Consider the following 23,346-nt stretch of genomic DNA (forward strand, 5'->3'; position numbering starts at 1 on the left):
GCCACTGCACTCCTACCTGGGTAACAGAGCGAGACTTCATCTCAAAAAAAGAAAATTTTTTTTTCTAAAATTCTCTGATATCAATGAAATTAAACTACTAATACTTAAAATGTACTGGACTAAAAGATATGTTCTTCAAAAAAAGAGATACGTCATTTTAACTTTATGTTTAGGTAGTGATAGAGCAGCTTTATTGAGATGTAATTCATATAACAAAACTTTAGCCTTATGTGGTGTGCAATTCAGTGTTTTTTTAATATATTCATAGAGTTGTGTTACTATCATTACTGCCTAATTCCAGAATATTTACATCACCTCATAAAGAAACTGCGTGCCCCTTAGCTATTGCCCCTCATTTTATCTATCCCTCAGCCCAGACAACCACCAATCCACTCTATTCTCTTTTTTTTTTTTTGAGACAGTCTCGCTCTGTTGCCCAGGCTGGAGTGCAGTGGCACGATCTTGGCTCACTGCAACCTCTGCCTCCCAGGGTCAAGTGAGTCTCCTGCTCAGCCTACCGAGTAGCTGGGATTACAAGCGTGCACCACCACGCCTGGCTTATATTTTCATTTTCAGTAAAGACAGGTTTTCACCATGTTGGCCAGGTTGGTCTCGAACTCCTGACTCCAGGTGATCCTCCTGCCTTGGCCTCCCAAAGTGCTGGGATTATAGGCGTGAGCCACCATTCCCAGCCCAATCCAGTCTGTTTCTATAAATGTGCCCATTCTAGACATTTTATACAAATGGAATCATGCAACATGTAGCTGTGTCCAGCTTCTCTCACTTAGTGTCATATTTTCAAGATTGATTAATGTTGTAGCATGTATCAGCATTTTATTTCTTTTTATTGCAAGTATTTGTTGTATTTATACCTTACTTTATATATGCATTGTCCAGTTCATGAACTATGATTAACATATTTCTACTTTTTGGCTATTTTGAATAATGCTGCTATGAAAATTTGTGTACAGGTTTTGTGTGGATGTGTTTTCATTTCTCTTCATTATGTACTTAACAGAGAAATTGCTGGGTCGTATGGAAACTCCTTGCTTAGCCTTTTGAGGAATTACTGGAATGCTTACGTTCTAGTGTTGCTTATTCATGCACTTGCTCTTTGGGAGTAGTGTTTCTCTCTTGGAAAGCTCTTCATACACTAACATTAAAATGATGATAGTTTTGAGTGACAGCTATTTGAACGTTGTTACCAAAGCCTTCTAACTCTTTCTTTTCTTTCTTTTCTTTCTTTCTTTTCTCTCTTTCTTTTTCTCTCTTTCTTTCTTTCTTTCTTTCTTCCTTTCTTTCTTTTTTTTCTCTTTCTTTCTGTCCCTCCCTCCCTCCCTTCCTTCCTTCCTTCTCCTTCTCCTTCTCCCTCCTTCTCTTTCTCTTTCTCCTTCTCCTTCTCTTTCTTTCTCTTTCTTTCATTTTGCTGTTGTTGCCCAGGCTCGAGCGCAATGGCGTGATACTTGCTCACTGCCACCTCCACCTTCTGGGTTCAAGCGATACTCCTGCTTCAGTCACCTGAGTAGCTGGGGTTACAGGCATGCACCACCATGCCCAGCTAATTTTGTATTTTTAGTAGAGACAGGGTTTTTCAGTGTTCGTCAGGCTGGTCTCAAACTCAGGTGATTCGCCTGCCTCGGCCTCTCAAAGTGCTGGGATTACAGGGGTGAGCCACCCTGCCCGGCCGGGTTCTGACTATTTCTACAAGTGTGGAACATTGTACATAATGAGCAATAGTATATTTGAAGACCTAAGAATTTTCTAGCAATTAGTTAAGGTCCAAAATTAGTTCAGAGAGATTGGAATAATATTCTGAACCTTATAAACCTGTAGAAGTGGTAAACAGAATATCTGACCAATTTGATGTAAAAAGTTCCTTTCTTCTTAAACTCCAGCACTAAGGGACTTGGCGCTCCATGCTAATTTAATTTTGATTTTTAACAGAGGACATTGTATTAGTTCCTCATGTTAATCTTTCAGTCTTATTTCAATCCTTGGACAATTTATTTGGCTATAATCCAGGAAAGAGATTTAACAGTGGGCTACCTAATTTTAATTTATATTTATGCATTAGTAATATGTGAGACAAAATTAATATGAGATTTGGGGATTAAGTGAAATATTTAAAAGCGTTTACTTATCACTTCCTGGATGGAAAGAATTACGTTATTCGTATGTTAGAATTCTGGCAATGTAGGCACTATCTAAATGATAGCAGACTCTCTTAGTGGGAGATGAAGAGAGAAAAGACTTGAAAGATTCAAGAATTGGGATGACTGGTGACTATTTGAAGCAGACATATGACTAATAGAAAAGCAAGCATGAAGGGCCAGTTGCAGTGGCTCACACTTGTAATCCTAGCACTTTGGGAGGCTGAGGTGAACTGACGCCGAGATGGGCTGACCACAAGGTCAGGAGATCAAGATCATCCTGGCCAACGTGGTAAAACCCCATCTCTACTAAAAGTACAAAAATCAGCTGGGTATAGTGGTGTGTGCTTGTAATCCTAGCTACTTGGGAGGTTGAGGCATGAGAATCGCTTGAACCAAGGGGTGGAGGTTGCAGTGAGCCGAGATCACACCACTGCACTCCAGCCTGGCAACAGAGCAAGACTCTTGTCTCAAAAAAAAAAGAAAAAAAAGGAAAGCAAGCAGCATTAGGAACCTTAGTAAATCTGAGGACCTGCTGGTAATAGAAATATGGTTTATTTCTTGGTGGTGAATTTCCAAGGGGAGACATTTCTGCAAGAAATTAATTTCATGTCTCAGTATATGTCAGGTTTAAGTAAGTATTCTGGTAGAAATTCAGAAGCATGAAGAGTTTTGCTTTCTTACATTATTTTCAGTGACCTGTTACATGTATAGGAATTGAACTCATTTGAAGTTAAGGAAGTGATTCTCTTTGATATACTAAATGTTACTGGTCTCTTTGTGGGAAGAATACTGTATTTAGAAGTTATGATTTCCTCTGGCTTAGTTTTCTGTAGTAAAGAAAATTAGAAAACAGGCCCATCATGGTCTTTGCCTGCTTCAGTTGCAGCAATATCAGTACTACAGTGCAGGCCTGCTCTCCACATACGACCCTTTCTATGAGCAGCAACGGCACCTACTTGGACCCAAGAAAAAGAAATTTAAGGAGGAAAAGAAACTTAAAGGTGAGCATGTTGAACTGCCTTCCACATATATTCATTCTTAGTTTCAGAATTGCATGTGGCCTACTGGTGCGTTTGGACTTTATATATAGTCCATATGGTAGAAATTTGCTTTATTTGAAAAACTCTCTTTCTAATTAGCAGCAAGTACAATTTTCCCCTTGGTATCCATGGGTGATTGGATTCTGGACCCCCGGCAGATACCAAAATCCAGAGATGCTCAAGTTCTTTATATAAAATGGTATAGTATTTGCATATGAGCTGTGCACATCCTCTCATATACTTTAAGTCATCTCTGGATTACTTATAATACCTAATGCAGTGTAAATGCTATATAAATACTTGTAATCCTATATTGTTTAGGGAATAACAATCAAAAAAAGTTTGTACGTATTCAGTACAGCTGCTGCAACCATTCTCTTTTTTTTTTTCCCTGAATATTTTTGATCCTCAGTTGGTTAAATCCATGATGTAGAACCCACAGATAGGAAGGGTAGACTATATTATTAACCTTTATTCGTATTTGGCTTGTAGTCTTTAGTTCTACAATTGGAAAGACGGATTCCTAGCTAAAGGTTTAGGCAAAATTAGTTTATTCCATTTTTCTTATACACACTCTGCAAATATTGCAAATGTTCTGGGATAGGAAGTTGGTTATGCACAGAGAAGTAAGAAAAGTAACCCGAAGTGTTTGGAATAAGTTATCATTGTTGCTGTCCGAGGTGATTTAAAATAGATCACCTCCTGATGATCTTCTGTAGTGTTTGTTTGCATGTTTGACAGGAAGTGTCCTTTCCTCTCTTATTGAGCTCTCAGCAGCTGGATATCAGGAAGGAAACTGAAAGAGAAAGTTTTAGACTATCTTTGTAAGGCAAATTTTATTCCTGTGAAAGTATTAATTCTTTTTTTTTTTTGAGATGGAGTCTTGCTCTGTCACCCAGGCTGGAGTGCAGTGGCACTCTCTCAGCTCACTGCAGCCTCCACTTCCTGAGTTCAAGCAGTTCTCATGCCTCAGCCTCCCGAGTAACTGGGATTACAGGTGCACGCCACTACACCTGGCTAATTTTTGTATTTTTAGTAGAGATGGAGTGTCACCATGTTGGCCAGGCTGGTCTCAAACTCCTAAACTCAGGTGATCTGCCTGTCTTGGCCTCTCAAAAGTGCTGGGATTACGGGTGTGAGCCACCGTACCAGGCTTGACGGTATGAATTCTACTCAAAAAGGCTCCTTTTAGCCTTCCCTTCTTTTTCCATCATCTTTATTAGTGTTTTCTCACCCTCCACACCCTGTCTCCAACCTGAATTAACGTTTTGTTTCATGTATTTTTGTCTTGCAAGTCTTGGTGACATATTAGTGTGTTTTTTTCTTCTCTTTTATTTTTCTTTATCCACCTTATAGGTATACTTTTTTCTTATTTTCCCCACACTGCATAGATGTATAGCCACCTTATATTGCCACCAAGTAGAAATAAGTTTCCTTCCTTTGACTATTCCTTGAATCTGTGATACCTCAGACACTTGCTTACCTATTAGGTTCAAAATAAATTTGGTTCTTGCCATGCGCCTGTAGTCCCAGCTACTCAGGAGGCTGAGGCGGGAGAATCACTTGAACCTGGGAGACAGAGGTTGCAGTGAGCCAAGATTGCGCCATTGCACTCCTGCCTGGGTGACAGGGTGAGACTCTGTCTCTGGGGAAAAAAAAAGAAAGAAATTTGGTTCTCGGGTTTTATTCTGTATTTCACTTTCATATAAACAGAGTGAGTATCCAGTGTTCTTTTCCAGGTTAGTGAGATATCAATCAGTATGTTTCTTCTTCTCTGTTATTTTTCTTCCTCTAGGAATATTCATGGGTCTGAGTAGATAAAGGGATATATGTTGTCAGTGTCAAGTGGAATAAGGAAAGAACCTTGCATTCTTTAAGTTGTGAGGTTGCTTTGTGACCATCTTTTGTGGAAGTGCAACCCTGTTAGCGTCTGTTTCTTTTGCAGCTAAGTTGAAAAAAGTGAAGAAAAAAAGACGAAGAGATGAAGAACTTTCCTCTGAAGAATCCCCTCGTCGCCATCACCACCAGACCAAAGTCTTTGCCAAGTTTTCTCATGATGCACCTCCCCCTGGCACTAAGAAAAAGCACTTATCCATTGAGCAGTTGAATGCTCGTCGCAGGAAAGTATGGCTCAGCATTGTGAAAAAGGAACTACCAAAGGTAAGTGAATGCCTCCAGGACATGGAGATTGGGAGAATGTATTCTCTCCCCACCCACTAAAGAGGAACTCTGAGAGCTAGATACTTTCACAGATAGGAGTTCCGCAAGGAAATTAATCTGTTGGAATCAAGGGAATGCTGAGTAGTACTCTTCAGTTAACAGTTTCTTCTAGAATGTGGTCAGAATTCACAGGACAATTAGTTATTGTGTCATGCTCCTTGGTCAAAAAATTGGAGAGCAACTTCTTCGAGGAAAGAATGTAGTTTTCTTAAATATAGCGGTAGATACTTGACAGCTAACTTATAGGTGATATTAGAAAAAATTAAAAAGAGGCCAGGCATGGTAGGTCACACCTGTCTGTAATCCCAGCACTTTGGGCGGCTGAGGCGGGTGGATCGCTTGAACCCAGGAGTTTGAGACCAGTCTGGACAACATGGGGAAACCCCATCTCTACAAAAACGATCTGGGTGTAGTGTCACATGTTTGTAGCCCTACCTATGCAAGTGGCTGAGGCAGGAGGATAGTTTAAGCCCAGGAGGTTGAGGCTGCAGCGAGCTGAGATCGCACCACTGCACTCTAGCTTGTGTAACAGAATGTGTAACATAATAAATATTTATTTATTTTATCTCAAAAATTAAAATAAAAAGGAGTTGATATGTTTCTTAGAGAATTTACAAATGTTTGAATGTTGCTGGATAATCACAGGCACTAGAATAAGATGTGAACGATTTAAAAGAAACATGTATAAGCATTTTTCCTCTTTTAATTCATTTGGTTTTGATAACATTTTATTTTATTATTATTATTTTTGAGACAGAGTCTTTGTCTGTCACCTGGGCTGGATTGCAGTGTCATGATCTCGGCTCACTGCAAACTCTACTTCCCAGGTTCAAACAATTCTCTTGCCTTAGCCTTCCAAGTAGCTAGGGCTACAGGCAGATGCCACCACCCCTGGCTAATTTTTGTATTTTAGTGGAGATGGGGTTTCACCATGTTGGCCAGGCTGGTCTCGAACTCCTGACCCCAGATGATCTGCCTGGCTCGGCCTCATACAGTGCTGGGATTACAGGCGTGAGCCACTGTACTCAGCCAATAGCATGTTATTTTGATATAATTTCAAAATTAACAGTTGCAAGCCAGATGCCATATGCAGCGGTTTTTTTTGTTTTTGTTTTTAAAGAAGTTGCAATTATAGTCCAAGGAATGTCTGTTTACCCTTAAGTGAGATGCACCAGTTGTTAACATACTGCTCTTAAGGATGAATTGAGTGCAGTCCTGATAGAAACAGGATATTTCATTATAAATTGGATTTTTTTTAGAAACAGGGTATTTTATGAATTGAGAAAAGGTGATACTAAAGTCCGTGTGATGAAGTCAGAATGTAGGAGTAGCTAGGGAAGAATTGGAAAATCCCTACTAAACATTAGAACACACTACAAAACCTCTACAGTTAAAAAAGTGTGGTACTGGCACATGAATAGGCAAATAGACAAGTAGAATAAACCAGTGGACTTATAAATTAGTAATACTGGGACAACTGGGTAGCAATTTTGAAAAAGATAAAACTAGATCTGCATCTTACTGCAACCTCTGCCTCCTGGGTTCAAGCAGTTCTCCCACTTCAGCCTCCCAAGTAGCTAAGTAGCTGGGACTACAGGTGTGCGCCATCACGCCCAGCTAATTTTTGTATTTTTAGTAGAGATGAGGTTTTGCCATGTCAGCCGGGCTGGTCTTGAACGCCTGACCTCAAGTGATCTGCTCACCTCGGCTTTCCAAAGTGCTGGAATTATAGGCGTGAGCCACCATGCCCAGCCTGTTTTAATGTTTTGAGGATATTGCATTTGATCCCTTGGTATGGTGGTGTTTTGCTACTGTAAAATAAAATTTTTTTTTTCTATAGCAGTTAATAAGTATTTCTGGAGACATAGTTTATGCTTGAGCATTCTTTTTTTGTTGAGACGGAGTCTCGCTCTGTTGCCCAGGCTGGAGTGCAGTGGTGCAATCAGTGCTGCGATCTCGGCTCACTGCAACCTCCACCTCCCAGGTTCACACCATTCTCCTGCCTCAGCCTCCTGAGTAGCTGGGACTACAGGCGCCTGCCAGGACACCCGGCTAATTTTTTTTGTGTTTTTAGTAGAGACAGGGTTTTACCGTGTTAGCCAGGCTGGTCTCGATCTTCTGACCTCATGATCTGCCCGTCTCAGCCTCCCAAAGTGCTGGGATTACAGACGTGAACCACCACACCCGGCCTGTGCTTGAGCATTCTTGATGGGAAAGTTATGGGAAAACCTGCTTAGTACTTGATGAAGAGGCCTCATATGGTGCCCTTTCAATGAAAGAAATGAGTTTTCGTTTTTTTGAGATGGGGTCTTGTTCTCTTGCCCAGGCTGGAGTGCAGTGGACTGATCTTGTTTCACTTCAGTGTTGATCTCCCAGGCTTAAGTAATCTCACCTCAGGCTCCTGAGTACCTGGGGCTATAGGTGTGTGCTACCATGCCGAGCTAATTCTGTTTATTTTATTTAATTTTAATTTTTTTTTTGGAGACGGAGTTTTGCTTTTGTCACCCAGGTTGGAGTACCATGGCACGATCTCGACTCACTGCAATCTCCACCTCCCGGGTTCAAGCGATTCTCCTGCCTCAGCCTCCCGGGTAGCTGTGATTACAGATGCCTGTCACCACAGTCAGCTAATTTTTGTATTTTTAGTATAGACAGGATTTCACCAGGTTGACCAGGCTGGTCTTGAAGTCCTGACCTCAGGTGAACCAACCACCTCGGCCTCCCAAAGTGCTGGGATTACAGGCATGAGCCACCATGTCCAGCCCAATTCTGTTTATTTTTTCTAGAGACGAGGTCTCACTATGTTGCCCAGGCTAGTCTCGAACTCCTGGACTCAAGTGATCCTCCTGCCTCAGCCTCCACCAAATACCGGGATTGCAGGTGTAAGCTGCTGTGCGTGGCCAAGAAATGGCTTTTTTTTTTCCTTTTTTGAGACGGAGTTTCGCTCGTGTCTCCCAGGCTGGAGTGCAGTGGTGCGATCTCGGCTTACTGCAGCCTCCACCTCCTGAGTTCAAGTGATTCTTCTGCCTCAACCTCCCAAGTAGCTAGGATTACAGGCATGTGCCACCATGCCCGGCTAAGTTTTCTATTTTTAGTAGAGATAGGATTTCACCATGTTGGCCACTCTGGTCTCAAACTCATGACCTCAAGTGGTCCACCCGCCTCGGCCTCCCGAAGTGCTGGGATTACAGGCGTGAACCACCACACCTGGCCAAGAAATGACTTTTTAGTGGGAATATTTGAGGTTCCTGGCTTCAGAGTGACAATAGCTCTTTAATTAGTAAGAGTTTTTTATGAAAGGCTCATATATTCCTTTAAATTTGCTGTCTTATATGCAAACTTTAGAGAAATGGCTTTTAGACCTTCTTTGTCACTTTGAACCCATTGTTTCTTTAGCATCAAGGAGAGTGCTCTTCAGTAATGAAAGAGCCACCCAGCTCTGCCTCTTCAGTGTCTTCTTCCATGTCAGATAGACATCGTGGGGAGTCAGATAGACATCGTGGGGAGTCAGATGTCTGTACTGACTTTTTTCCCCCCTTGGCTAGAGTGGAAAACACAAATAGCTGGATACTGGGTTGTGGGCTGCTGGGTCATTTTGTGTTAGGTCTTGCTTGGAGTGTTTAGTTTTAGAGAAGATTAAGCTTATGTGGTGGCAGAAACTGAGTAGTAGTGACATCAGGTTTGCCTAGGCTGGAGGTGGGGCTAGAATCACAACTTGGGAGACTAGTTTATCGTTTTCCTAATGATTCCTGTATCTGGGTGCCCTGTTCTCTCAGCTTTGCAGATTGGCCCTGGTAAGCAACATGTTTTTAATCAGGATGGTACTAAGGTTTAGGTATTTTAACATTTTGCTAGTCCACTTCAAGCCTTACATATAACTTAATGTCTTCCTAAAAGTATACAGAAGACTATTTAAGGCATCCACAACACTGATTCTTCTTGATGCTTTTTTAATAGTTTTATGTATGGTGTTGGACAGTACATCTGGATGACTTACAGAAGTAATGTATCTTGCTCGGCTTGGCATTTTCTGATCCTCTAGGAATTGATTAAAAGACTGTTCATTCTACATAGTCTTAGTTCAAAAATGAATCCTAAATGAAATACTGTTTTTTAAATATTTTAGGCAAATAAGCAGAAAGCTTCAGCTCGTAACCTGTTTCTCACCAATAGCCGAAAGGTAAAATTGTAGTTTTGTATTTTCCATTTCATGTTTTGCTGGAATATATTCTTCTTCTTTGGGTCCATCTTGCTGCTCTTGTCTGTTGTAACCTGTTGATCATGAATCTAATAGTTCCTAAGAGTTTCTGAATGTTCTCAATCTGTTTATTTATTTATTTATTTATTTTTTGAGACGGAGTCTCAGCCGCCCAGGCTGGAGTGCAGTGGTGTGATCTCGGCTCACTACAACCACTGTCTCCCCGGTTCAAGCAATTCTCCCATCTCACCCTCCCGAGTAGCTGGGATTACAGGCACCCACCGTCATGCCCTATAATTTTTGTATTTTAGTAGAGACAGGGTTTCACCATGTTGGCCAGGCTGGTCTTGAACTCCTGACCTCAGGTGATCTGCCCGCCTCGGCCTCCCAAAGTGCGAGGATTACAGGCATGAGCCACCGTGCCCGGCCTCAATCTGTTTATTAAATAAAATTATTCTTCCTCACATTTCTGGTATTTGAACCTTTTTGGATAAGACCATAGCCCACCCTGATTGCTTGAGCAGATCATGGAATCTTTCTGTCTTCAGTCTTGTCGTCTAAGAAATAATGATGTGAATACCTTCCCTTAGAGTAAACTAAAACAACTTCCTTTCAGAATTGTGAGGATCAGATTGGGCCATGTTATTAGTTATGTTTCTCTGGGGTAGTCATTCTACTTCTCTGTTTCCTCATTTATAAGGTGGATGATGGTAAATGAGGGTGATGCTAATGCCAATTTCGTAGGATTTGAAGAGTAGATTAGTTTAATATATTTTTCAGTGGTGCTAAAGATATAATAAGCAGTGATAGCTGTTATTAATGTGTGTGATAACATTTTGTAACTTCCGAGCACATCCCAGGTCCTTCTTAGTCATTATAATTTTTCATCGTCTAAGTTGATAGAAATCAGATAGATTTCTTATCCCTGATATTACCACGGGATCTGGACCTATTGTCACAGTACTATACAAGGACATTAATCAAGTTGCAGGAGAAAGAGATGTGGTCAAGGATGACAGTTTGTATTCAACAGATTGAGGAATGATGTGGTTTAGAATCCAGGAAGAACCAGCCTCTGGTATGGGGTCCTTTCTGCTGTAATGCTGTTGTTGTTTTCAGCTTGCTCACCAGTGCATGAAGGAGGTGCGTCGAGCTGCCTTGCAGGCCCAGAAGAACTGTAAGGAAACCTTGCCTCGTGCCCGCCGCCTCACCAAGGAGATGCTCCTGTACTGGAAGAAATATGAGAAAGTGGAGAAGGAGCACCGCAAGAGAGCAGAGAAGGAAGCTTTGGAGCAGCGGAAGTTGGATGAGGAAATGCGGGAGGTAGGGCAAAAGCACACCATTTTGAAAACCCTAATTATTACAGCCATTTGAAGAGATCGGTTTGCATTTTGAAAATTGTACGTCTAACCAATGACACTGTCAGTTATTTTTTTTTTTTTGGTAGAGATGCAGTTTCGCCATGTTGCCCAGGCTGGTCTCAAACTCCTGAGCTTCGAGTGATCCGCTTGCCTTAGTCTCCCACAGTCAGAAATATTTTTTTTTTTTTTTTTTTTTTGAGGCGGAGTCTCGCTCTGTCGCCCAGGCTGGAGTGCAGTAGCCCAATCTTGGCTCACTGCAAGCTCCGCCTCCCGGGTTTACGCCATTCTCCTGCCTCAGCCTCCTGAGTAGCTGGGACTATAGGCGCCCGCCACCATGCCCAGCTAATTTTTTGTATTTTTAGTAGAGACGGGGTTTCACCGTGTTCGCCAGGATGGTCTCGATCTCCTGACCTCGTGATCCGCCTGCCTCGGCCTCCCAAAGTGTTGGGATTACGGGCGTGAGCCACCGTGCCCGGCCCAGAAATTTTTTTAAAGACTTAATTTTGAGGATGGTGATTTTAGACTAGTAAACCAATTCTGCTTTTAGTCTTTTGGTATGGCCCTCCTCAGGCCTTTTTCTCATTTTCAAAAAAAGAGGAATGAGCAAAAGAGAAAGAAAGTAGCTTTTAATTCATCTTGGTTTTTTTGTAGGTGCTGACTGCAGTTTTGCTTTTTTTGGACAATAAGAAATAGGTGCCAAATTCAGGGCCAGATAGGGACAGTGGACAATGAGCCCAGTTTTCTGAGACTTACCCTTCACCTACTGTACTGTTTTATTTATTTAGTTTTTGAGATGAAGTTTCACTGTTGTCGCCCAGGCTGGAGTGCAGTAATCTTGGTTCATTGCAACCTCTGCCTCCCAGATTCAAGCAATTCTTCTGCCTCAGCCTTCCGAGTAGCTGGTACTATAGGCACCCACCACCACGCCCGGCTGTTTTTGTATTTTTAGTAGAGATGGGGTTTCACCGAGTTGGCCAGGCTGGTTTCAAATTCCTGAGCTCAGATGATATGCCTTCCTCAGCCTCCCAAAGTGCTGAGATTACAGGCATGAACCACCATGCCCAGCCTACTTATATTGTTTTAACTTGCAGCAAGTACTGTTGTTAAACCTGATGCCAGCTGTTGTAGGCTGTGTATATTGCTGAGGGAAGCAAGAGGTGAGAATAAGAAGGCAAAGTCGTTGTATTGCCATTGATAAACCAACTGAGATGAATGGAAGGAGAGTTGAGATTTGAAGAAAGAAGGGAATTAGTGGATTGGATGATGTTTTCTTTCGGGTATATGTAGTAACTCATGTCAAAGTGAAGCTTTGGAGCCTCTTCTGAGCTCTTGATCTTCCCTTATTTTATCATGACTTCGAGAATGAAGATGGATTTTGCTCAGTTCTCTTTAGTCTCCTGGTTAATTTGCATATTTGTGTATTTGCATGCAAGGTAATCATATTATCAAGTTAGTAAACATTTAATGCTTTTGGGAATTCTTAACTCACAGAATTTAAAGTCATTTGAGAGTTAGCCACAGATCTTGAAGTTTTGCAGGCAACTTGGCCTGTATTCTAGATTTGTGAGACCTAGATTCTTAGTTATGTTGATAGCTAACTGATGCTTATGCTGACTTATGCATCTTTTCCTTTGAACTTTTGAAATAAATCTTTGACGTATCCTTTCTGTTTTCTTAATCTACTTTGTTCATTTAATCATGTGGTAGTTAACTTCTTTAAAGTTAAAGATGTTATTCTTGGCCGGGTGCGATGGCTCACGTCTATAAACTTAGCACTTTGGGAGGCAGAGGCGGAGGCGGATGGATCATGAGGTCAGGAGTTCAAGACCAGCCTGGCCAACATGGTGAAACCCCGTCTCTACTAAACATACAAAAATTAGCCGGGCGTGGTGGCGGGTGCCTGTAATCCCAGATACTCGGGAGACTGAGGCAGAGAATTGCCTGAACCCGGGAGGTGGAAGTTGCAGTGAGCCGAGATCATGCCACTGCACTCCAACCTGGGTGACAGAGGAAGAATCCATCACACACAGACACACACACACTATATATATATATATATATATAGTGTGTGTTATTCTTTTTCTTAATTGTTTTACTTTGGGAAGTTTTCCTTAGGCTGAGTGTATTGGCTCATGTCCGTAATCCCAGCAGAAAGGCAGAGGCAGGAGGATCGCTGGAATCCAGGAGTTCAAGACCAGTCTGGGCAACATAGTGATACTTCGTATCCATAAACAGTACAAAAATTAGACAGGTGTAGTGGCAAGTGCCTATAGTCCCAGTTACTCTGGAGGCTGAGGTGGGAGTATTGCTTGAACCTGGGATGTTGAGGCTGCAGTGAGCTGTGTTCTTGCCACTGCCTCTAGCCTGGGTGACAGAGTGAGATACCATCTCTTCAGAAGAAAACAAAGATTTTCGTGATAGCACTTTAGGTTTGAAACATGAACATTCATTATGACAGAGACTTAATTTTCTCTCACTCTCTTTCTCAAGTGTTCTTCTATTTTGGATCTTGCTCAGGTGCTATAATGCTTTAAAGAGATAGGATAATTTTACGTAGATTACTGCTTTATAAAATATACTTTCAACCTTTTGGATTTTTTTTTTTTCTGTATTCCTTATTTTATTGTTTTCCTTTTGGGAGAGTGGATCAAGGATAAAGTGTATTTTATGAATTTTGTTATGAAATAATTCAAAATAATGACTCTTGGACCAATAATGCTCTTTTTTGGGGAAAAAAAAATAAAGCAAACAAGGCTGGCTCACGCTGTGAGCTCACGCCTGTAATCCCAGCACTTTGAGAGGCTGAGGTGGGCAGATCAAGAGGTCGGTAGATCAAGACCATCCTGGCTAACGTGGTGAAACCCCGTCTACTAAAGATACAAAAAGTCAGCTGGGTGTGGTAGCATATGCCTGTAGTCCCAGCTACTCAGGAGGCTGAGACAGGAGAATCGCTTGAACTGGGGAAGTGGAGGTTGCAGTGAGCCGAGATTGCACCACTGCACTCCAGCCAGGGCGACAGAGTGAGACTCCATCTCAAAACAAAACAAAACAAATGGCTCTTTAATATGCTACTTATACTGTATTCTGTGTTCCATATAATTTAGTATTTTGGATTATGTTTTCATTTTATTATTTATCTTAGGAATGATTTTATTTATTGACACAATGATTATTTTTCTTACCTGGTTGTTTTAGAGTAGAGGCACTTAAAAAAAAAAAAAGTGGTATCTTACTCTGTCACCCAGGCTGGAGTGCAATGGCATGATCTTGGCTCAGCGCAGCGTCTATCTCTTGGGCTTAAGCAATCCTTCCACCTCAGCCTCCAGTGTAGCTGGGACTGCAGGTACATGCCACCATGCCTGGCAAATTTTTGTATTTTTTGTAGAAACAAGGTTTTGCCATGTTGCCCAGTCTAGTCTCAAACTCCTGAGGTCAAGCAGTCCACCTGAAAGGTACTTTTAGCCTTCTCACATTAAAAAATATATGTATGTTTGCATGTGTGCGTGTATTCAGTCTATATTCGTTTCTTGTAGCTATTATTATCACAAATGAAGTACAGATTGTTGGGTTTTGTTTCGTTTTGTTTGAGGTAGAGTCTTGCTCTGTCACCCAGTCTGAAGTGCAGTGGCACGACCTTGGCTCACTGCAACCTTTCCTCCTGGGTTCAAGTGATTCTCCTGCCTCAGCCTCCAGAGTAGCTGGGATTACAGGCGCCCGCCACCCCACCCAGCTAATTTTTGTATTTTTTATCAGAGACAGGGTTTCTCCATGTTGACCAGGCTGATCTCAAACTCCTGGCCTCCATTGATCCACCAGCCTTGGCCTCCCAAAATGCCGGGATTACAGGCATGAGCCACCATGCCTGGCCAAAAAATACAGATTGTGTTGGGGAGTATTTTGTTCCTTCCTATAGATCGTTTTGGGGAGTATTTTCTTCCTTCCATTAGCCTTTTAATTTCATATACCTATTGTATTGGCTTTCAGAATAACTTACAGCTTTTTGTCAGTTATTTTGACTTTTGGTGGTAAAGAAGAGTTTTGGGATCGGTGTGGTGGCTGACCAGGCGCACTGGTCACGCTTGTAATCCCAGCACTTTGTGAGGCTGAAAGTGGGCCGATCACCTGAGGTCAGCAGTTTGAGACCAGCCTGGTCAATATGGTGAAACCTGTCTCTACTAAAAAAATACAAAAATACATGCCAGGCGCAGTGGCTTACACCTTTAATCCCAGCACTTTGGGAGGCCGAGGCAGGCGGATCACGAGGTCAGGAGATTGAGACCATTCTGGCTAACGCAGTGGAACCCCATCTCTACTAAAAATACAAAAAATCAGCCAGGTGTGGTGGCGGGCGCCTGTAGTCCCAGCTACTCGGGAGGCTGAGGCAGGAGAATGGCATGAACCCAGGAGGCAGAGCTTGCAGTGAGCCAAGATTACGCCACTGCACTCCAGCCTGAGCAACAGAGGGAGACTCTGTCCCAAGAAAAAAAAAAAAAAAATTAGCCAGGCATCGTGGTGTATGCCTGTAATCCCAGTTACTTGGGAGGCTGAGGCAGGAGAATCACTTGAACCTGGGAGGCAGAGGTTGTGGTGAGGCTGCTATCGTGCCATTGCACTCCAGCCTGGCCAACACAGTTAGACTCTTGTCTCAAAAAAAAAAAAACAAAAAACAGTTTCTGACCTGTACATTTTCAAAAATAATAAAGCTATATAGACATGTATCCACCATCCAGGTTGTAAAATGGAATATATTGTTTGAATTTAGTTGTCTCAGTACTACCATAGAAAAGTCATGTAAGAAAGAAACATTTTAGTCAGAAGCCTAATGGAGAAAAGATTCACAGTATAAAGAAGAGCAAAACACTCGTTACTAGTAGATTATGAATGAAAGTTATTCATTGTGGCTCACACCTTAATCCTAACACTTTGAGATGCTGAGGCTGGTGGATTGCCTGAGTTCGAGACCAGCCTGGCCAACATGGTGAAACCCTGTCTTTACTAGTAATACAAAAATTAGCCGAGGTTAGTGGTGCTCACCTGTAATCCCAGCTACTCTGGAGGCTGAGGTACGAGACTAGCTTGAACCTGGGAGGTGGAGGTTGCAGTGAACCGAGATCGCGCCACTGTACTCCAGGCCATGCGACCAATTGAGACTTTGTCTGAAAAAGGAAAATAAATTCATTCATTGCTTTTAGTGCCACTGACTTGGCTAAAATAAAATTGTTTATCAGCAATGTTTACATTTTTAAAAGTAAAGAATTGGTAAAGGATTTGAATGCAAATATAAGTGGTGAATTCTCCACTACTTCTTGGATATCATTAATAATTGGGCTCTGTTTTCACCTTTTTCTCTCTTTAGGCCAAGAGGCAACAGCGAAAACTCAACTTCTTAATTACCCAGACAGAGTTGTATGCCCATTTCATGAGTCGCAAACGAGACATGGGTCATGATGGTATCCAGGAAGAAATCCTAAGGAAACTGGAAGACAGTTCTACCCAGAGACAAATTGATATAGGTGGAGGAGTGGTAGTTAACATCACACAGGAGGATTATGGTGAGTCTTCAATCAGAACTTAGAGGAAGGCTACCTCTTAATTTTTATATCTAAAGGTTATATACATTAATTCTTGCAAATTTTTTTATTGATTCATAGGTAATTTACCAGAAAAGAGAGATTTATTGTACTGGAGTAGGGAAAGTGTGTTTGTAATACAGAAGTATAAGACCATTTATTAAAGAATTTGAATAGGAAAGATTGTGGTTATATGATCTTGCAAGTTTGGGAATATTTTTGTTGTGATTTGTTAGTAGAAATAACCGGTATTGTAATCAGAGTTCAAAGAACTGAACTGCGTTTCAGGAGAGGAAAACATCTCTCACATAATAAGATTCTTGGTTATTTAAGCACGAGAAAGCAGCTGTTCAGTTGTCTTTGTGTGATCACAAGGAGAGGGAGGAATTGGGATGAAGTTTGAGAGGAATTTCACAGAGAATACTGATTAAGATTGTGTTGAGCTAGAAATAGTAGAGATTGTAACTGCTTTATCATATTTTGGGGATTACATATGTCGTATTTCTCCGGTTAAAATAGTTTCACCTAGCATAAATATATTAAAATTTTGAATCCTGGTTGTCTTGATTGTTGTAGCTTGGTATCATTTGGTAGAAGAAACCCTAATACTGAGAGGCAGTGGATGCCAGTGCCGTGGTTTTTGTGAGCTTTCTTTGGCTACTGGAGACCGAGGCAGCCCTCCACCTCCATTGCATTTCCAGCTTCTTACCTCTGAGAATTTAGCCTTTCTCTTCCCCCACCCTCTGTGAACCCAGGGATAAGTAGAATGAGGGAATCAGGGATCCACATATATTGGTGTTAATTGCATCTTAGAACAAGATCAGTTGATAAAGTGTGATAATCCATAAATTTTCCTTTTCAGATAGTAACCACTTTAAAGCCCAGGCCCTGAAGAATGCTGAAAATGCTTACCATATTCACCAAGCTCGGGTGAGTCTTCAGATAGAAAGGTTTACTGTAATTGGCCCTGGAAATACCCTACAAGCTTTTACTTAGGTGGTCTTCCTTTAGTCTTAATCACATTTTCGATTAAAAGCATAGACTAGCTTGTGTATATGTGTGTGAGTAATTGTGTGTAGGGTGGGGGGCTGGGTCTCTTTCACTTTAGAATAGTAGGGATACTAGAGGAAAGGCAGAAAAACGAATATTCAGTTTTCTAGCTTTAGCAGTGTTTTAATTTCAAATTAGAACAGTTTGTGTGTGGTTTTTTTTTTTTTCTTTCTGAGTAATCATGGGCAGTATAGTATGAAATGCATCATAGATGTTTAATGGAAAAAAACATACTCTTGGCTTGTTAAGAGAGCCATATCATAGTTTCAAAAAACTGCTACATTATTTAATGCCTTCTTTCACCTAAGTAATAACTTGCTCTTTGTTATTTATTTTATTTTTGAGACAGAGTTTCGCTCTGTCGCCCAGGCTGGAGTGTAGTGGCGCGATCTTGGCTTACTGCAAGCTCCGCCTCCCGGGTTCACACCATTCTCCTGCCTCAGCCTCCCAAGTAGCTGGGACTACAGGTGCCCACCACCACGCCCAGCTAATTTTTTGTGTTTTTAGTAGAGACGGGGTTTCACTGTGTTCGCCAGGATGGTCTTGATCTCCTGACCTCGTGATCCACCCACCTCAGCCTCCCAAAGTGCTGGGATTACAGGCATGAGCTACCGCGCCCGGCCCATTTTTTTTTTTTTTTTTTTTTTGAGATGGAGTCTTGCTTTGTCAGCCTCCCGAGTAGCTGGGACTACAGGTGCACAACACCATGCCCAGCTAATTTTTTTTTATTTTAGTAGAGATGGGGTTTTACCATGTTGGCCAGGATGGTCTCTATCTCCTGACCTCGTGATCCACCCGCCTTGGCCTCCCAAAGTCCTGGGATTATAGGCATGAGCCACTGCGCCCGGCCAAAGCTCTTTGTTATTTATGATATAGTGATGTTTGACAAAATCAGAAAGAAATTATAATCAAGTTGAATTAAGTAAAAAACTTGCTGTTTTTAATATACTGCATAGGAGCCTCTATTTAACATTGACAGAGCAGAAGTCAAGGATAGACGAATGTGACCTTCCCCGATTTCTAATATAATTGTTACATTAAATAATATCATATACTACATTATATTATCAGATTATGAGAAATTTTGTTCCAATTATTTTTCTTAGCACAGGGTAGATATATTGTTATCTTGAGTTTTATTTGCATTTAATATTTTTCCTATTTTTTTTTTCTAATTTTTTTTTTTTTAACTTTCCAGACAAGGTCATTTGATGAAGATGCAAAAGAAAGTCGAGCAGCTGCCCTGCGGGCAGCAAACAAGTCTGGCACTGGGTTTGGGGAGAGTTATAGCCTGGCTAACCCATCTATCCGGGCTGGTGAGGATATTCCACAGCCCACAATTTTTAATGGCAAATTGAAAGGTTATCAACTGAAAGGCATGAATTGGTTGGCCAATCTCTATGAACAGGTGAATTTTAGAACTCTTTTCTAAAATTCTCTTTTATTAACTCTTTTCCTAAAGTCATTTGTTCAGTGTGATTGTGAAATGAGTACAAGATCTGGCTGGGCGCGATGGCTCACGCCTGTAATTCCAGCACTTTGGGAGGCTGAGGCAGGCGGATCACCTGAGGTCAGGAGTTTGAGACCAGCCTGACCAACATGGTGAAACCCTGTCTCTACTAAAAAATAAAAATAAAAAATTAGCCGGGCGTGGTAGCACATGCCTGTGATCCCAGCTACTTGGAAGGCTGAAGCAGGAGAATCACTTGAACCTGGGAGGCAGAGATTGCGTTGAGCCAAGATGGCGTCATTGCACTCCAGCCTGGGCAACAAGAGCAGAAGTCTGTCTCAAAAAATAAATAAATAAATAAGTACAAGATCATGTTTTAGAATTCACACTTTTGAAAAGCTGTATCCTAGGGAGGGATTGCATTAGGAGAAATACCTAATGTAAATGACTAGTTAATGGGGCAGCACACCAACATGGCATATGTATACATATGTAACAAACCTGCACGTTGTGCACATGTACCCTAGAACTTAAAGTATAATTTTAAAAAAAATGTAGATTTATAAAAAAAATAAAATAAAAAGCTATATCCTTTGACAAGAGGCAGAAAGTTGTCTCTGTTTCTCTTTGTTTTTGAGACAGGATCTTACTCTGTCACCCAGTCTGAAGTGCAGTGGTGTGTTTATGGCTCACTGTAGCCTTAAACTCCTGGACTCAAGTGATCCTCCTGCCTCAGCCCCCAGAATAGCTGGGACTACAGACACATGCCACCATGCCTGGCTAATTTTTGTATTTTTTGTAGAAATGGGGTGTGTCTGGGTTGCCCAAGCTGGTCTCAAACTCCCAGGCTCATGCGATGTGCCTGACTTGGCCTCCCAAAGTGCCAAGACAGGCGTGAGCCGCTGCACACAGCTGATGTCTTTTTTTTTTTCTAACCTGGAGAGCCTACTAGAGAATATTTGTATATTTCTTATGGTTTGTCTTATGTGGACTTGGTAAATCTAATTGTTTTTGTGTCTGGGTTGTATTAGCTAACAAACTGGCCTTGCCCTGTCTCGTGTACCATGGTTCATAGTTATAGCTGTAGCATTGGCAAAAGCAATTACTATAGCAGTGGATAAAAGTGTTGAGGCTGAGTATCTGTAGTCACTTCTCTTTAAACAAGCCTGTTATCTTGGTCATTCTTTTTGATAATAGGTCAAACTTTATTTGATGAAATGTATGAGGTGTTGACCATGTATTTTTTTCCCCCAGGGTATTAATGGCATTCTTGCTGATGAAATGGGCCTTGGTAAAACAGTACAGAGCATTGCCCTTCTGGCCCATCTGGCTGAGGTGGGTAGATGCAATCTTTCTATCTTAATTTCTCTAGAATTTAGAGTAATTTTTGTTGAAAATCAGCCACTTAAAAGCACTATGCTAAGCTCTGTAGCATTCCAAGATAGTGGGACTTGATTCTTGCCTGCGAGCTTTATAAGGGGACAGTATTGTTTAACTTTTTGGTTTTTAAGAGGTCTAGGACAGTTTTTGAGCATGTGATTTTGAGACATTCCCTTCCACTCTGCATTGATTACCACCAGTGTAGTGGCAAGGGCAATATAGTTAGATCAGAACACCTTGCCTAACATTTCAACTCTACTCTTATTACCAGTGTAAACATGGGCAATTTAGCCTCTTTTCAACTTAACTCTCTGAGGCTTAGTTTTCTCTTCTATGGAGACATTATCTACTTTATGGGAATTTTATAAGAATTAAATTTTTAAAATGTGTAAAAATACTGAAAAAAAAGCAGAAGCTGTATACCTATTAAATAACTATAAGATTGTCATGATGACTAGTATAGTAGAAAACAATACATACAAGTCAGTGTGTCATAAGTGCTCTGTGGCTGCGACCTATAAGAGGTCAGAAGAGGGAATAATTGCTTGCCACTTTTTTCTCAAGGTGTGTCTTATGTTCTTATTATTAACATAGGATATTATTTTTGAATGTGCAGATTTGGGATTTACTCAGTATTTCTCTTGTTGTTTCCTATTCTTAGATTGTTCTTGTCATTAATTATAATTTTGAATTAAATACCTTCCCTTTTCCTATAGTTGGCTGACTGGGTTTTTCTGTTGCAGAGAGAGAACATTTGGGGACCTTTCTTAATAATTTCACCTGCATCTACACTTAACAATTGGCACCAGGAGTTTACTAGATTTGTTCCTAAATTTAAGGTAAATATCAGTCCAAGCAAAACATTTATTGCTTTTGACTCTCCTTTTCTTGTCTTACTTATTTAATTACTCATAATAGTTTTAAATTTTGTCCAGGCTTGGTGGCTCATGCTTGTAATCCCAGCATTTTGGGAGATCGAGGTGGGTGGATCACAAGGTCAGAAGGTCAAGACCATCCTGGCTAACATGGTGAAACCCTGTGTCTACTAAAAATACAAAAAATAAAAATAAAAATAAAAATTAGCCAGGTGTGGTGCCATGCGCCTGTAGTCCCAGCTACTCAGGAGGCTGAGGCAGGAGAATCGCTTGAACGGGGCGGAGCGGGAGTGGGGGAGGTTGCAGTGAGCCAAGAACACGCTGCTGCACTGCAGCCTGGGCGACAGAGCAAGACTCCTTCCGTCTCAAAAACAAAAATATCTCATACATTGTTCCAGAATAACTTGCGTACAATCACTATAAAACTTACTGCTGGGAACAATGAGTGCATATTGCATTTAGCCTGATGATTGATACTCCTCGTCAAACTGCCATAATAGAAAACATCTTCCTTGTTTGGTTTAACATAGATTTTGACAAATCATACGGTTAGTACACATCCTGTCATTTATGGCATTGCTCATTTCATTCAAATCTATTGTAAGTAATTCGTGTCTTTTTTTAAATACATGTCTTGCTTTTGTTTTTGTTTTTGTTTTTGTTTTGAGACGGAGTCTCGCTCCATTGCCCAGGCTAGAGTGCAGTGGTGCGATCTTGGCTCACTGCAACCTCCGCCTCCCAGGTTCAAGCAATTCTCCTGCCTCAGCCTGCTGAGTAAGTGGGATTACAGGTGTCTGCCACCTTGCCCAGCTAATTGTTTTGTATTTTTAGTAGCGACTGGGTTTCACCACATTGGCCAGACTGGTCTCAAACTCTTGACCTCAGGTAATCCACATGCCTCAGCCTCCAAAAGTGCTGGAATTACAGGCGTGAGCCACCGCACCCAGCCGGTTTTTTTTTTTTTTCTTTTTTTTTTTTTTTTTGAGTCAGAGTTTTGCTTTTGTTGCCCAGTCTGGAGTGCAGTGGTGCGGTCGGTCTCTGCTCACTGCAACCTTTGCCTCCAGGGTTGAAGCGATTCTCCTGCCCCAGCCTCCCGAGTAGCTGGGATTACAGGCATAGGCCACCATGCCCAGCTAATTTTGTATTTTTAGTAGAGATGGGGTTTCTCCATGTTGGTCAGGCAAGTCTCAAACTCCAGACCTCAGGTGATCCGCCCGCCTCAGCCTCCTGAAGTGCTGGTATTACAGGCATGAGCCACTGCGCCCAGCCCATTTTGCTTTTTTAATAGAGGCAGATCTCACTATGTTGCCCAGGCTGGTCTTGAACTCTTGGCCTCCAGTGATCCTTCCGCCTCAGCCTCCCAAAGTCTTGAAATTACAGGCATGAGCCACCAAACCCAGCCAGTTCATTTTCTTAATACTCTGAAGTCTGATCTCTAGTCTTAGTCCAGCTTGTAATGTCTAAGGTAGATAATGTGAACATTGATTTAATTAATTCAGAGGAAAAGAATTCAGGTTGAGGTAGGAGGTGATCAGCAGGGAGGTATTTGGCATTCATTGGGTAAGACATTGATTAAATTTAAACAGCTGCTTAGTTATGAAAAGTTGGAGGAATTTAAGAAAGAATGAGTAGGATTTATTATGTTGTTTGCAATTTAAAAGGATTGAAAATGAGTAAACTGTGTTCTGACCCCAGGAATATGGTAATGAAGTTGCACAGTTAGGATAGTATTTTGGAGATTATATATCAAAATATGTTGACATGATCTCTGTGATTTTTGGTCTCTGTAGTAGTGATGGGTTTCATGTAGTTTGAGGAGCATGGGATAGGGTGGAAATGTGAGGCAGGTGTTTTTCTGGCCTATGCTTTGTATGGAATAGGAAATTGTCTGGGATTTCCCACTTTGAGGCAGCTTTATGGCTGTGGTCCCATTTTGTGGCTAAATTGTAGATACAGAAACCGTACAAGGAGCATTAGGATATATAGCTTTTAACTTGACTGACTCATTTTCATCTTTCTGAGATGATGATGAGATCATTCTTATGCAAT

General features: G+C 41.4%; 1 protein-coding gene across 1 annotated transcript in view; it reads left to right on the forward strand.

Annotated features, from left to right (window-relative positions):
* INO80 (INO80 complex subunit) overlaps window positions 1-23,346 on the forward strand; it is a 141,870-nt gene that overhangs the window by 27,815 nt on the left and 90,709 nt on the right. The window contains exons 6-14 of the mRNA XM_011989304.1: window positions 3,034-3,154; window positions 5,139-5,353; window positions 9,540-9,593; window positions 10,731-10,934; window positions 16,329-16,524; window positions 17,405-17,472; window positions 18,791-19,000; window positions 20,297-20,377; window positions 21,166-21,261. Coding sequence (XP_011844694.1) covers window positions 3,034-3,154; window positions 5,139-5,353; window positions 9,540-9,593; window positions 10,731-10,934; window positions 16,329-16,524; window positions 17,405-17,472; window positions 18,791-19,000; window positions 20,297-20,377; window positions 21,166-21,261 — 1,245 coding nt within the window. The remainder of the gene's footprint in view (window positions 1-3,033; window positions 3,155-5,138; window positions 5,354-9,539; window positions 9,594-10,730; window positions 10,935-16,328; window positions 16,525-17,404; window positions 17,473-18,790; window positions 19,001-20,296; window positions 20,378-21,165; window positions 21,262-23,346) is intronic.

This window comes from Mandrillus leucophaeus, unplaced genomic scaffold (genome assembly GCF_000951045.1).
Source record: "Mandrillus leucophaeus isolate KB7577 unplaced genomic scaffold, Mleu.le_1.0 Scaffold35, whole genome shotgun sequence".
Lineage (NCBI taxonomy): Eukaryota > Metazoa > Chordata > Mammalia > Primates > Cercopithecidae > Mandrillus > Mandrillus leucophaeus.